This window comes from Kogia breviceps, chromosome 11, assembly GCF_026419965.1.
Source record: "Kogia breviceps isolate mKogBre1 chromosome 11, mKogBre1 haplotype 1, whole genome shotgun sequence".
NCBI classification, from domain to species: Eukaryota; Metazoa; Chordata; class Mammalia; order Artiodactyla; family Physeteridae; genus Kogia; species Kogia breviceps.
This window is the reverse complement of record NC_081320.1, coordinates 81,878,734-81,894,937: the sequence shown is the minus strand read 5'-3', so window position 1 is coordinate 81,894,937 and position 16,204 is coordinate 81,878,734. Positions and strand designations below refer to the sequence as shown.

The following is a 16,204-nucleotide window of genomic DNA, read 5'->3' as shown; positions in this document are numbered from 1 at the left end:
GCCCATGCACCGCAACAAAGAGTAGTAGCCTCCTCTCGCTCTAGCTAGAGAAAGCCCACGCACAGCAACGAAGACCCAATGCAGACAAAAATAAATAAGTAAAATAAATAAATTTATTTAAAAATAATAAAATAAAATGAATCTGTCCCTCTGAATGTGAATTTTTTCAAGCTCAGCTTCAACCTTATTTTAGATATTTTATGAGTTTTAGAGTCATATAATTACATAGTTTCTATTTGTTGAGACTATAAGTATTTAAAAAATTTTCCATCCTTACTTTGCAGTAAGGAATATTCAAGGTTGGATTCTTCATCATCTATAAAAGAGCAAAAAGTGATAGATCAACTCAGACTCCCAATCTTGGCTTTCCTTTTAAAACCACTAGTTCTAGGGACCTTGGTGTATCTGGGGGAGGGGGGTGTGCAGGGGGAGAACAGGAGCAAGGAGCCAGTACTTAGTTTCCAGACATCACTGGTGACAGCAACTTTTGTGAAGCAGGTTGCTGAAAATCACTAGGAGTGGAGAAAAACAGTTAGGAATTAACATTAAATTGTTTATTGATTTATCCATTCAGCAAACATTGAGTGGTTTCTGTGTTCCAGGCACTGTACTAAGATCATCCTTGTATGTACTTCCTGTGTCATACCACCTAAAAATATATTCCAGATATACATGTGTATTGCAAATCTACATGTAAAAATAAAATTGTAACAATTTTAGATGAAAAACAAGGAAAATGGTTAAACAACCCCTGAGTTGTTAACCAGATCTAACTCTATAGAAATCTAAATTTTCTTCTGATGTCAGAAGAGCCCCTGGACAAAGTCAGAAGTCAAAAAGAGAAAATATTTATAATACACAAGATAGACAAGGGTTAGTAAATCTAATAAACAACAATAACAAAAAAAGTCTAAGAACCTTTAAGCAAAATGGGTAAAGGATTTGTTGGGAAAATTTACAGGAGAAACGTAAATGACCAGTAAACAAGTGCAAAAAATTGCCCAGCTTCATTCATTGAGTCTAAATTGAGATACCATTTTCCAGCTATCAGATTGCCAACATTAAATTAAAGAGTGACAACAGCCAGTGTTATCCAGTGACTCAGGATGAACGGAAAGAGGCTCTCTCTCATACTGATGCAAATTCATGGGTCCAAATGTGAACTGCTGCAAAATTTTTAGAAAAACAATCTATTAAAATGTAAAATATTTATAAGCTTTGACCCAACAGCTGAGTTTTAGTTATCTCCTAAGAAATATAAATCCCACTAGTAAAGGGTATATATACAAGGATATTTATTGTAGCATGATCAAGTAGCTAAGAACTACAAACAACCTGAATGTCTGTTGCTAGGGGAATGGTTAAATAAAATAAATCCATGCCGTGGAATATTATGTGGCTATTTAGAAAGCAGTTGGTAGAGTCCTGTGTATAATATGACTCCATTAGGGAAAACAAGACACAGGGTTAAAGAGTTATTTATATGCAAGTGTGTGTGTGTTTTTATGATCATAGAAAAAGCTGTTTAAGGCCACATACACGGTTACTATTGGTTACCTTGAAAAGTGAGGGTGGAAATGCTTTTTCTTTTAAAAACTTCTGTATCATTTGACTAGTTACAACAAGCCTAAATTTTGTAATGTAAAACGAAAAGACAATTGAGAAGTTATAAAAGAGAGAATGAAAAGGGAAGGGTAAGTGGCCAAGAGACAGAAGACCAGGAGAGTATAGTTTCTTAGAAACAAGAAAGAGAATTTCCCCGAGGAGGGAGATTTCTCTGTCAAATACTGTTTAGAGATCAAGTAAGGTAAGGACCGAGAGGCATTTGCTGTGTTTAGTGGCTGCCTGTGGGAAGAAGTAGGGTCAGAAGGCTACTCTAGTGGGCTAAGGGGAGGCTAAGAGGAGGGGAGGGAGTGAGGCAGGGGGTGTGGACCACTCTTTCAGCAGTCTGTGCAGGGGAGGAGAGAGAGAACCCAGGGAACTAGGTAGAGACCAGCATGATTCTTTTCTTTCTTTTTAAAATTTTTATATTTTAAGATGGGAGAGACTTCCGGTCCTTGTCCCTATGTATACTTGCCACACTTGTGCATCCTATAGACACAATAGAAGGCAGAGCAAGGATACTGAAGATGCTAGAGGTGAGCAGGTGAGCATGATGTCCAGCTTCCTAGGATGCAGGAGAAACAGGGCTGAGGTTAGTTTTAGATCAAAGGAAGGACTTCATATCTGAGATTCTCACAGCTCACGGGCAGTGATTCTTAAAGTCTGGGTTGGGACCCTCCTAGGATGGCTGCTGAGCCCTCCTGAGGACCTGTGAACTGATTCGGAAATGTGGGTCAATTCTTACTGGTCCTTCGGGGTGAAAGATGCACGATGCTATTAAGTTTTTTTAAAAAAACCTACATTTGACTTGGAGCCACTATCAACCAGAAATAAATTATTAAGGGTTATTAAAACTTGCTTTTCGCAAATTGAAATCAACATGCTACGAGAATTTATTCTAATTTGGTATTTTCTTCTGGCAGTCTGGCAAATACTCAGTGCTTGGCAGTAATCGTAAAGCACGTGCACATAGTTGTAAATCCCACAATTTTAATTCAGGACAATTCAGTGTATCATCCATGTTGGTTTGGGTTGGTTATGACATTCGATTGTTGCTATTCTTGCTTTTTAATTATAAGTTACAGTAAGTTTAGCTTTATCATTATCAGTCTAGTTTATTATGGGTCGTTTGGTTAACCTCTCAATGTTTCTTGATACATATTTGGATCAACAATGCTTTTGTCATAATATTCTTATAACTAGCCTTTTAAGATACATATGTCTTGTGGTTCACATATGAATCATCCATAATCTTCTTGCTAAAGCAGATATGTACATTAACGCCCTGCCATTTGCATGTACAGTGGAATACTTCATAGTGATATGCTTCCTGGTAATGTTTGCCATTTAAATAATTTATATTATCAAGGTAGATATAATAAAATTACTGGGTATTTTAAGATTTTGTTGTTGTTTAGTGATATAAATCATGTTTATAATGCATCTTCATCCTAGGAAAAGTAAATTTTAAGCCATTTGTATGTATTATGTAAATTATAAGCCATTATATATCTTGCTAGCAACATGTTTACTGTAATTTGTTAACTATGTTTTTGTCTAATTCTTTGTTATCACCAGATTCACTTTTCCTCTCTTGGAATGTGGGAACAAGTGAAATTGGTGGCAGTCTTTTTCTCACTGTGGTAGGCTTTGGTCAGAAAGTTTGAAAGCTATCATTCTAAAAGAGTGACTAGGTAGGTGGCAAAGGATGTGTGGCGTCTTGAATCCAGGTAACTCACACCTCTGGTCTCATTGCTAGTGGGCTGTAAGCTGGTCACCAGAAAGATGTCATGAGAGAAGGAACTGATGGCATTGTGTTTTTCACTAACTGTTTAAGGATGTGAATGAAGACCCGGGAGAAGATGTGGCCCTCCTTTCTGTCAGTTTTGAGGATACTGAAGCCACTCAGGTGTATCCTAAGCTGTACTTGTCACCCCGAATTGAACAGTAAGTATCCGTGTCGTTTATGTTATGTAGCCTGATGCTTCTCCTTGTTAATCAAACATGCTTGCTACTTCTTTTGCCACTCATAAACTCTTAAAATGACTTCTCTTTATTGACTTTTGTTTTTTAAAAAATGAATTATATTCAGTGTTTAGATTTCAGAGTAAATGCAGATAGTATTTGCCACTGTGATCTTTGGATGAGACTTAGTTGTGCAGTTTGTGATGTGAATACTGTGCCTGGTAGACTGGGCTCACAATTGAGACTCCTTCCAAATGCCCCTGAGTATGTATGGTTACCCAAAAGAGGACTGCTTAACACCATCCTATGCAATTTCTTGCGTATTTGTAATGTTTCCAGTTGTTTGCAAAAATGTAACCAGTATCCTGACAGTATTAACTTATTCAGATTAGTGAAGGGAATAGAATAAGCAGATAGCTTAAAACGATGACATGTCCGAATTATTTTTCTGTGTTGAAATGGTTCTGTATAACTTTACACAACATACAGGCTAAATGGTACAAGTAGTTTATTTTATTATATTTTTTAACATTTTTATTGGAGTATAATTGCTTTAGAATTATGTTGTGTTAGTTTCTGCTGAATAACAAAGTGAATCAGCTATACATATACATATATCCCCATATCCCCTTCCTCTTGCGTCTCCCTCCCAGCCTCCCTATCCCACCCCTCTAGGTGGTCACAAAGCACCGAGCTGATCTCCCTGTTCTATGTGGCTACTTCCCACTATCTATCTATTTTACATTTGATAGTGTATATATGTCAATGCCACTCTCTCACTTTGTCCCAGCTTACCCTTCCCCCTCCCCATGTCCTCAAGTCCATTCTCTCCATCTGCATCTTTATTCCTAGGTTCTTCAGAAACTTTTTTTTTTTTTTTTTTAGATTCCATATATATGTGTTAGCATATGGTATTTGTTCTTCATTTCTGACTTACTTCAACCTGTAGGACAGACTCTAGGTCCATCCACCTCACTACAAATAACTCAATTTCGTTTCTTTTTATGGCTGAGTAATATTCCATTGTATATATGTGCCACATCTTCTTTATCCATTCATCTGTCGATGGACACTTAGGTTGCTTCCATGTCCTGGCTATTGTAAATAGAGCTGCAATGAACATTGTGGTACATGACTCTTTTTGAATTATGGTTTTCTCAGGGTATACGCCCAGTAGTAGGATTGCTGGGTCGTATGGTAGTTCTATTTGTAGTTTTTTAAGGAACCTCCATACTGTTCTCCATAGTGGCTGTACCAATTTACATTCCCACCAACAATGCAAGAGGGTTCCCTCTTCTCCACACCCTCTCCAGCATTTATCGTTTGCAGATTTTTTGATGCTGGCCATTCTGACTGGTGTGAGGTGACACCTCATTATAGTTTTGATTTGCATTTCTCTAATGATTAGTGATGCTGAGCATCCTTTCATTTGTTTGTTGGCAATCTGTATATCTTCCTTGGAGAAATGTCTATTTAGGTCTTCTGCCCATTTTTGGATTGAGTTGTTTGTTTTTTTGATATTGAGCTGCATGAGCTGCTTGTATATTTTGGAGATTAATCCTTTGTCAGTTGCCTTGTTTACAAATATTTTCTCCCATTCTGGGGGTTTTCTTTTCGTCTTGTGTATGGCTTCTTTTGCTGTGCAAAAGCTTTTAAGTTTATTAGGTCCCATTTGTTTATTTTTGTTTTTATTTCCATTTCTCTAGGAGGTGGGTCAAAAAGGATCTTGCTGTGATTTATGTCATAGAGTGTTCTGCCTATGTTTTCCTCTAAGAGTTTGATATGTCTGGCCTTACTTCTAGGTCTTTAATGCATTTTGAGTTTATTTTTGTGTATGGTGTTACAGACTGTTCTAATTTCATTCTTTTACATGTAGCTGTCCAGTTTTCCCAGCACCACTTATTGAAGAGGCTGTCTTTTCTCCATTGTATATTCTTACCTCCTTTATCAAAGATAAGGTGACCATATGTGTATGGGTTTAACTCTGGACTTTCTATCCTGTTCCATTTATCTGTGTTTCTGTTTTTGTGCCAGTACCATATGGTCTTGAGTACTGTAGCTTTGTAGTATAGTCTGAACTCAGGGAGCCTGATTGCTCCAGCTCCGTTTTTCTTTCTCAAGATTGCTTTGGCTATTTGGGGTCTTTTGTGTTTCCATACAAATCGTGCAATTTTTTGTTCTAGTTCTGTGAAAAATGCCATTGACAGTTTCATAGAGATTGCATTGAATTGGTAGATTGCTTTGCATAGTGTAGTCATTTTCACAATGTTGATTCCTCCAATCCAAGAATATGGTATATCTCTCCATCTGTTTGTATCATGTTTCATTTCTTTCATCAGTGTCTTATAGTTTTCTGCAAACAGGTCTTTGGTCTCCTTAGGTAAGTTTATTCCTAGGTATTTTATTCTTTTTGTTGCAGCGGTAAATGGGAGTGTTTCCTTAATTTCTCTTTCAGATTTTTCGTCATTAGTGTATAGGAATGCAAGAGATTTCTGTGCATTAATTTTGTATCCTGCTAGTTTACCAAAAGCATTGATTAGCGCTAATAGTTTTCTGGTGGCATCTTTAGGATTGTCTATGTATAGTATCATGTCATCTGCAAACAGTGACAGTTTTACTTCTTCTTTTCTGATTTGGATTCCTTTTATTTCTTTTTCTTCTCTGATTGCTGTGGCTAAAACTTCCAAAACTATGTTGAATAATAGTGGTGAGAGTGTGCAACCTTGTGTTGTTCCTGATCTTAGTGGAAATTGTTTCAGTTTTTCACCATCGAGAATGACGTTGACTGCGGGTTTGTCATGTATAGCCTTAATTATGTTGAGGTAATTTCCCTCTATGCCTACTTTCAGGAGGGTTTTTTTTATCATAAATGGGTGTTGAATTTTGTCAAAAGCTTTTTCTTCATCTATTGAGATTATCTTATGGTTTTTATCCTTCAGTTTGTTTAAATGATGTATCACATTGATTTATTTGCATATATTGAAGAATCCTTGCGTTCCTGGGATAAACCCCACTTGATCATGGTGTATGATCCTTTTCATGTGCTGTTGGATTCCATTCGCTAGTATATTGTTGAGGATTTTTGCATCTATGTTCATCAGTGATGTTGGCCTTTAGTTTCCTTTTTTTGTGACATTTTGTCTGGTTTTGGTATCAGGGTGATGGTGGCCTTATAGAATGAGTTTGGGAGTGTTCCTCTGTCTGCTATATTTTGGAAGAGTTTGAGAAGGATAGGTGTTAGTTCTTCTCTAAATGTTGGATAGAATTCGCCTGGAAGCCATCTGGTCCTGGGCCTTTGTTGGTTGGAAGATATTTAATCAAGTGTCAGTTTCAGTGCTTGTGATTGGTCAGTTCATATTTTCTGTTTCTTCTTGGTTCAGTCTTAAAAGGTGGTGCTTTTCTAAGAATTTGTGCATTTCTTCCAGGTTGTTCACTTTATTGGAGTATAGTTGCCTGTAGTAATCTCTCATGATCCTTTGTATTTCTGCAGTGTCAGTTGTTACTTCTCCTTTTTCATTTCTGATTCTATTGATTTGAGTCTCATCCCTTTTTTTCTTGATGATTCTGGCTAATGTTTTATCTATCTTCTCAAAGAACCAGCTTTTAGTTTTATTGATCTTTGCTACTGTTTCCTTCATTTCTTTTTCATTTATTTCTGATCTGATCTTTATGATTTCTTTCCTTCTGCTAACTTTGGGGTTTTTTTGTTCTTCTTTCTCTAATTGCTTTAGGTGTAAGGTTGGGTTGTTTGAGATTTTTCTTGTTTCTTGTGGTAGGATTGTATTGCTATACACTTCCCTCTTTGAACTGCTTTCACTGCATCCCATAGGTTTGGGGTCATTGTGTTTTCATTGTCATTTGTTTCTAGTTATTTTTTGATTTCCTCTTTGATTTCTTCAGTGATCTCTTGGTTATTTAGTAGTGTATTGTTTAGCCTCCATGTGTTTGTATTTTTTACAGTTATTTTCCTGTAATTGATATCTAGTCTCATAGCATTTTGTTTAGAAAAGATATGTGATATGATTTCAGTTTTCTTAAATTTACCAAGGCTTGATTTGTGACCCAAGATATGATCTGTCCTGGAGAATGTTCCATGAGCCCTTGACAAGAAAGTGTTATCTGCTGTTTGTGGATGGAATGTCCCATAAATATCAGTTAAGTCCATCTTGTTTAATGTGTCATTTAAAGCTTGTGTTTCCTTATTTATTTTCATTTTGGATGATCTGTCCATTGGTGAAAGTAGGGTGTTAAAGTCCCCTACTATTATTGTGTTACTGTTGATTTCCCCTTTTATGGCTGTTGGCATTTGCCTTGCATATTGATGTGCTCCTATGTTGGGTACATATATATTTTTAATTGTTATATCTTCTTCTTGGATCAATCCCTTGATCATTATGTAGTGTCCTTCTTTGTCTCTTGTAATAGTCTTTATTTTAAAGTCTATTTTGTCTGATATGAGAGTTGCTACTCCAGCTTTCTTCTGATTTCCATTTACATGGAATATCTTTTTCCATCCCCTCACTTTCAGTCTGTATATGTCCCTAGGTCTGAAGTGGGTCTCTTGTAGGTAGCATATATATGGGTCTTGTTGTTGTATCCATTCAGCCAGTCTGTGTCTTTTGGTGGGAGCATTTAATCCATTTACATTGAAGGTAATTATCGATATGTATGTTCCTATTACCATTTTCTTAATTGTTTTGAGTTTGTTATTGTAAGTCTTTTCCTTCTCTTGTGTTTCCTGCCTAGAGAAGTTCCTTTAGCATTTGTTGTAAAGCTGGTCTGGTGGTGCTGAATTCTGTTCGCTTTTGCTTGTCTGTAAAGGTTTTAATTTCTCTGTCAACTCTGGATGAGATCCTTGCCAGGTAGAGTCATCTTGGTTGTAGGTTTTTCCCTTTCATCACTTTCAATAAGTCCTGCTACTCCCTTCTGGCTTGCAGAGTTCCTGCTGAAACGTCAGCTGTTAACCCTATGGGGATTCCCTTGTATGTTAATTGTTGCTTTTCCCGTGCTGCTTTTAATATTTTTCTTTGCATTTAATTTTTGATAGTTTGATTACTATGTGTCTTGGTGTGTTTCTCCTTGGATTTATCCTGTATGGGACTCTCTGCGTTTTCATACTTGATTGACTATTTCCTTTCCCATATTAGGGAAAGGAACTATAATCTCTTCAAATGTTTTCTCAGTCCCTCTCTTTTTCTCTTCTTCTTCTTCTGGGACCCCTATAATTCGACTCTTGGTGCATTTAATGTTGTCCCAGAGGTCTCTTAGACTGTCCTTAATTCTTTTCATTCTATTTTCTTTATTCTGCTATGTGGTAGTTATTTCCTTCTTTTATCTTCCTGGTCACTTATCCGTTCTTTGCCTCAGTTATTCTGCTATTGATTCCTTCTAGAGAATTTTAAATTTCATTTATTTCGTTGTTCATCATTGTTTGTTTGCTCTTTAGTTCTTCTAGGTCCTTGTTAAACGTTTCTTGTAATTTCTCCATTCTATTTCCATTATTCTGGATCATCTTTACTATCATTACTCTGAATTTTTTTTCAGGTAGACTGCTACTTCATTTGTTTGGTCTGGTGGGTGTTTACTTCTTCATCTGTTGAGTGTTTCTCTGTCTTCTCATTTTGCTTAACTTACTGTGTTTAGGGTCTTCTTTACACAGGCTGCAGGTTTGTAGTTCCTGTTGTTTTTGTGTCTTCCCCCAGTGGATGAGGTTGTTTCAGTGGGTTGTGTAGGCTTTCTGGTGGAGGGGATTGGTGCCTGTGTTCTGGTGGATGAGGCTGGATCTTGTCTTTCTGGTGGGCAGGACTGCGTCTGGTAGTGTGTTTTGGGGTGTCTGTGAACGTATTATGATTTTAGGCAGCCTCTCTGCCAATGTGTGGGGTTGTATTCCTGTCTTGCTAGTTGTTTGGCATGGGGTGACCAGCACTGGAGCTTGCTCATTGTTGAGTGGAGCTGATTCTTAGTGTTGTGACAGAGATCTCTGAGAGAGTTCTTGCTGATTGATATTACATGGGGCTGGGAGGTCTCTGGTGGCCAAATGTCCTGAACTCGGCTCTCCCACCTCAGAGCCTCAGGCCTGACACCCGGCCAGAGTGCCAAGACGCTGTCAGCCACACGGCTGAGAAGAAAAGGGAGGAAAAAAAGAGAGAAAGAAAAATAAATAAGTAAAATAAAATAATTAAAATAAAAATAAAGAAGTATTATTACAAAAATTTTTTAATTAAAAAAATTTTTTTAAGTAAGAAAAAAAAGGAAGAGAGCAACCAAACCAATAAACAAATCCACCAATGATAACAAGTGCTAAGAACTATACTGAGATAAACATAAAAATCAGAAACTAGTCAGTTGCACACAGCCAACCCCAAGTCTACAGTTGCTCCCAAAGTTCACCACCTCAGTTTTGGGATGATTTGTTGTCTATTCAGGTATTCTACAGTTGCAGGGTACATCGAGCTGATTGTGGAGATTTAATCCCCTGTTTCTGAGGCTGCTGGGAGAGATTTCCCTTTCTCTTCTTCGTTCACACAGCTCCCGGGGTTCAGCCTTGGATATGGCCCCGCCTCTGCATGTAGGTCACCCTCTGGCATCTGTTCTTCACCCAGACAGGAGGGGGTTAAAGGGGCAGCTGATTAGGGGACTCTGGCTCACTCAGGCTGGGGGGAGGGAGGGGTACGGAATGCAGGGTGAGCCTGTGGCAGCAGAGGCCAGTGTGACATTGCACCAGCCTGAGGTGCGCTGTGTGTTCTCCCGGGGAAGTTGTCCCTGGATCACAGGACCCTGGCAGTGGCGGGCTGCACAGGCTCCCGGGAGGGGAGGTGTGGAGAGTGACCTGTGCTCGCACACAGGCTTCTTGGTGGCGGCAGTAGCAGCCTTAGTATCTCATGCCCGTCTCTGGTGTCCATGCTGATAGTCACGGCTCACACCCGTCGCTGCAACTCGTTTAGGCAGTGCTCGAAACCCCCTCCTTGCGCACCCCGAAACAATGGTCTCTTGCCTCTTAGGCAGTTCCAAACTTTTTCCCAGACTCCCTCCCGCTAGCTGTGGCGCACCAGCCCCCTTCAGGCTGTGTTCACGCAGCCAACCCCGGTCCTCCCCCTGGGATCTGACCTCTGAAGCCCGAGCCACAGCTCTCAGCCCCCACCCATAGCGGCAAGTGAGCAGACAAGCCTCTTGGGCTGGTGAGTGCAGGTCGGCACCGATCCTCTGTGCGGGCATCCCTCCGCTTTGCCCTCCGCACCCCTGTTGCTACGCTCTCCTCATGGCTCCAAAGCTTCCCCCTCCGCCACCCTCAGTCTCCACCCGCGAAGGGGCTTCCTAGTGTGTGGAAACCTATCCTCCTTCACAGCTCCCTCCCAGAGGGTCAGGTCCCGTCCCTATGCTTTTGTCTCTGATTTTTCTGTTTTCTTTTGCCCGACCCAGGTACGTAGGGAGTTTCTTGCCTTTTGGGAAGTCTGAGGTCTTCTGCCAGCGTTCAGTAGCTGTTCTGTAGGAGTTGTTCCACATGTAGATGTATTTCTGATCTATTTGTGGGGAGGAAGGTGATCTCCATGTCTTACTCCACTGCCATCTTGAAGGCCCTGTGGTACAAGTTTGTGTTTCAACATGTTTGTGTTTTAACTCAATAACTTTATTCATCAGTAATGAATCTTATAAGGACTAGCCTCGCAACATGCTTATTGTTGGCTAAAATGCTTTACTAGCTTATTCCACTTCAAAGGAAGTTGAGGTTCTTCGAAAATGGATTGTAAGCAGATTTGGTTGGGAACTTCTGACAGGACAGATTTTTCATCAGCAGAGAGAGTTTTTATAGACCAGTTGAAATGTATTATTAAAATTCTCTGTAAGTCATTTAGTCAGAGTTGGCTGATTTCTGTCTGAGATGTGGTCACCATCCACATTCATGTACTAAGCTGTTTTCACCCCCTCTGTCCTTAGTTGCTTTAATTCATGAATCATGGACATACCATCTTACACACTGATAAAAGACATGGCTGTTTATCCTCAGATATGGAAGATTATGAGCATTAATAACCCACAGGCATTCTCTCCTCTGTTTATATACATGACAGCACCTAGGACAGGATCTTACAGTAACAGGCGCTCAATGAACGTTTTCATTTATAACTGAAAATACTGACCAATAGCAGTAAGAGGCCAAAGGGTGTTGAAGGCAGTACAGTGAAGTGGTAACAGGCAGGGGTTCCAGGGTTAAGCATATCTGGTTTAAACCTGGGTTCTGTCACTTAGCAGCTGGCAAAATAGGTAACATCTTTGAACTTGTTTCCTCATCCGTAAAATAGGGGTAATAATACCTATTTCATAGTGTTGTTTTGAGCATTCTATTAAATACTGTTCATAAAGCATTAACTGCAGTGCCTGGCACTATAGCAAGTAGTAGCTATTAATGTTATTATCACCGATATAGTTTACAGGAGAAGAGTGAGTGGGTTAGTGGTTAGTAGGACAAGTTGGGGCGGAAAAGGAGAGGATGAGTAAACAGGTGAGTGAATACTAGTTCTGGAGTAGCCACTCGGTACATACATAATGAGTGAAATTAAGAAGGTATTTTGGTGATGACAAAAAAGAGTTATCAATAAAACATCACAAGATGTGGGTAATAAGAATGTATCAGTTAAGCTGCAGCCAAGAATTTGCCAGCTCAGAAGAGCCATGTTGCCAGCATCCACATTAATTTTCTTTGAAGTGATTGCACCTACTTTGCAAGTAAACTTGCTAGTAAAATATTTCTCACTCTAAAAGTCAAAGATATGAGGGGAAAAATTAGTGGTGAAGGGATGATTTTTTTGTTTGGTTTTTTTTTTTTTTTTTTTTTTTTTTTTTGCGGGAGGCGGGCCTCTCACTGTTGTGGCCTCTCCCGTTGCGGAGCACAGGCTCCGGACACTCAGGCTCAGCGTCCGTGGCTCACGGGCCCAGCCGCTCCGCGGCACGTGGGATCCTCCCGGACCGGGGCACAAACCTGTGTGCCTTGCATCGGCAGGCGGACTCTCAACCACTACGCCACCAGGGAAGCCCGGTGAAGGGAATATTTTAAAAGCGATTTCCTATTTCTAAAATCTAACTTTCTACATTTATCCCCCTCTTTTTATGTTAAGAACTGGCCACAGCTCCCTTTTCCAGATCATCAGTTTCTGGTCATTTCCCCTTCTGTAGCCTGTCCTTCACTTGAAGTTTTCTTAATTCACATGTACTCTCTTGCCTCCATGCCTTTGCTAAAGCTGTTACCTCCATGTAAAATCCCTTCTCTAATGCCCTCTTTGCATCGAAATATTATACATTTTCTAAGGCCTGAATCAGATGCCATCTACCACCCATTTTCCCTGAGCACAATTAGTCTAGCCTTCCCCTGAGTTCTTATAACACTGAATTTATATCACTCTTATACTCTGCCCACCATAGATTTAGTTAGTGGTGTGCTTTTTTTTTCCTTTTTTTTTCATCGTTTAACTATGAAGCAACTCAAGGGCAAGGAACACGTCTTTTCATTCCTTTAATGCTTTTACGAATGCAGTACACAGTAAATAATAGCAAATGATAGTAAATAATTGTCAGTGTTCTAGGTCAGTAAGTAATTCTCACAAGAAAATGTGAAGATGCTGCACTGAGAAGTTGTACAATTTTCCTGCTTGATACAAGTTCACTTAGTAGAACTGCATTTGTAATACCAAAGAAAAATGAACAAAAGTTCTTATGCCCTTCAGTAGAAGCTGTAAAAATGAGGTTTTAGAGAAAGGTTAACATGGAAAGTGGCCAAATTGTGGTATGACCTCCTAAGGGCCTACATAGTTGCTAAAGTTATTAATAAATCTTTGGTTAACTCTTGCAGAGTTCAGAGCATAGGAAAGAAGTAATGTCATTTCATTCAGGCCAAGGTCATAGGATAGATTATAGGAACTGAGTGAAGAGAGGTTGGTACTACCTTTGATATTGTGTTAAGCTCTCATTTGTTTTCTGCGTTTCATGCTATCCTGTCAACTTTTAACTATCGAGGCGTTGATTATAGAGTCAGACTTAGAGAGCTCTTTCAGGAGTCACGGGAAGAGCATCTCCCATGCGGGTCCCCCCGAAGCTGATGCCAGAAGCTTGCCCTAACCGAGGCTTATACTCTTTTTGGCTTCTGCTGGGGCTCTTTCTAGGAAGTTCCAAGCCCCATGCAGTGTATTTTTGATAGGCAAGGCCCAGGAGACCAATAGCCTGATCCACATTAGGTAAAAATTGTCAAGAAAAGACTCTCCATGGGCATGGAAGGATATCTTGAGCTTGGGAGATACCCCATTTTAGTCTGGCTGATATATCTCTGCAGTAGACAAGGGTACTGTGCTCACATTAACTAGTCTCAGAAACAGGAGAAGGCTACTTTGGGGTCTTGTCATCACGTGTAAGGAAAGGGATCATTTACTGTACCCTAAAGATTTCTAGAGACATGGATACCAACTGCCCCCAAATTAGAGACTGCCACAGAAAGGAACATCTGTCAGAGACATTGGGTAGAAAACTCCCAAGTGTATTATAATTTACGAAGCTCTGCAAAGCAATCCCACTTCAGAAGTCTGTCCTGGAATTGTTGTCTTGTGTTTCTGGCAGCGCTGGAAAGCACGACTGACTGGTTGCCTTTATAGTGTTTAGATGCGTGTTGTTTCCTGGTCTCCCGCTGTGTGCGTATATGGCTTGCAAAGTAAACGCTTCTGAGAACTTTGTGTTCTTCTCCAACAAGGGACATTTATGAAATGCACATATTTCAGGGTCCATACATTTGTTTTCCAAGGAACCAAAACAAGTCAGTTGAATTAGACACAAAGGACTATTCATTAAATCAAAAAAAGTTAATGGTAAAGTATGCAAAAAAAGCTAGTGGTAAGTTATGAAAATTAAATTTTGGTTGGATAATAGGAGTGGGGGGGAACTAGATTCCAAACCAGTTGCCTTTTTTTCCTGGCATAAAAGCTAGAATCGTAGGATAACGTCATCAGAGCTGGCACTAAACCTGCTCTACCTTCCCCTCCTCCCCAGGCTGCTGGCAGTTCTGGTGGTGACACCAGAGGTTAAATGGGCAGCAGAGGCTGCACAGTTCTCTTCCCCAAAAGGTGTGGGCCCTTTCCTTGGCTTGAGCTGGTTTGTGGGAGTAGTTTGAAGAAAACCAATTTATCACTCCCTGTGTTGTTCCCACTCTGTGCATAAAAAGAGGACTTCAGCCCCTGAGGCGGACCAGGTGGCATCTTTCACAAGTACAGAATTTGTTTTTAGAACTTTGTGTTGTTGAGTTCCAGCCCCGCCTTGGAAATAAATACTCAAAGCCTACCAGCCCACAGACACTCACCATTAGAGAGGCCTGTGCGCCTGCATTCATTCTTTCAGGCAAAAAAATGCAGTGGAAAGTGACCAAGTGTAAGGCCCTTTGTTAGATGCTTCAAAATGAGATATGGCTTATGCCCTTAGTTTGCTTATAATCAGTAAGGGAGATAAGAACAAATATGACACGTTCCAACTTGTATGTAGAAAAAGCGCGATTAGATTTGGCATTAGAAGCCCTCTGTTCCTCCACTTGCGAGCTGGCAGTCTTGCTCAAGATACTTAACCTTTCTGAGCCTCATTTCTTCTTCTGTAAAGGGGGATAAATCTTAGGCTTCAGTTTCATCCACTGCAAGGTGGGATATATATGAAAGTGCCTGCTGTAGTGTTTGACTCATGGTTGATGTTCAGTTAGTGCTTCTTGAGTTGTATAAACACCTAAGAAAAGACATTACTGAAAGACTTCAAGGGAAGAGGAGGAGATCACGTTTCCAATCAATTTGTGAGGAGGGGACTTTGGAAAACTTTGGAAGTGTGGCACTTCCAATGCAGTGTGGCTTTTCTGGAGATTAAATATGTAATACTGTAACAATAAAAATGTATTTGTTTTGTGCTTTGAAATGTTCAAATTGCTTTAAGATTTACCATCCCATCTGATCTTCACGATAATATTCCTAGCATGAGTATTTTTTTTAATTGAAGTATATTGATTTACAATGTTGTGTTAATTTCTGCTGTACAGCAGAGTGACTCAGTTATACATATATATATACATTCTTTTTTTATATTATTTTCCATTATGGTTTTTCATAGGATATTGAATATAGTTTCCTGTGCTATACAGTAGGTCCTTGTTGTTTATCCATTCTGTATATAAAAACTCACATCTGCTAACCCCCAACCTCCCACTCCATCCCTCCCCTAACCCCCTCCCCCTTGGCAACCACAAGTCTGTTCTCTATGTCCGTGAGTCTGTTTCTGTTTTGTAGATAGGCTCATTTGTGTCATATTCTAGATTCCACATATAAGTGATATCATATGGTATTTGTCTTTCTCCTTCTGACTTACTTCACTTAGTAGGATAATCTGTAGGTCCATCCATGTTGCTGCAAATGGCCTTATTTCATTCCTTTTTATTGCTGAGTAGTATTCCATTGTATATGTGTACAACAATTTCTTTATCCATGCATCTGTCAATGAACATTTAGGTTGTTTCCATGTCTTGGCTGTTGGGAATAGTCTAGCATGAGTTTTATAATACATCTTTTTCCCTCTAAAGCCTGGAATTCTTAGACCCTTCCTAGCATCCTTCACTGCCTTTGCTTCCTTT

At 39.6% G+C, this 16,204-nt stretch overlaps 1 protein-coding gene across 7 annotated transcripts in view; it reads left to right on the top strand.

Moving 5' to 3' along the window:
• BABAM2 (BRISC and BRCA1 A complex member 2) overlaps positions 1-16,204 on the top strand; it is a 512,794-nt gene that overhangs the window by 303,931 nt on the left and 192,659 nt on the right. For all 7 annotated transcript variants that reach the window (XM_067007881.1, XM_067007880.1, XM_067007882.1 and 4 more), the window contains one exon: positions 3,440-3,549. In XM_067007881.1, coding sequence (XP_066863982.1) covers positions 3,440-3,549 — 110 coding nt within the window. The remainder of the gene's footprint in view (positions 1-3,439; positions 3,550-16,204) is intronic.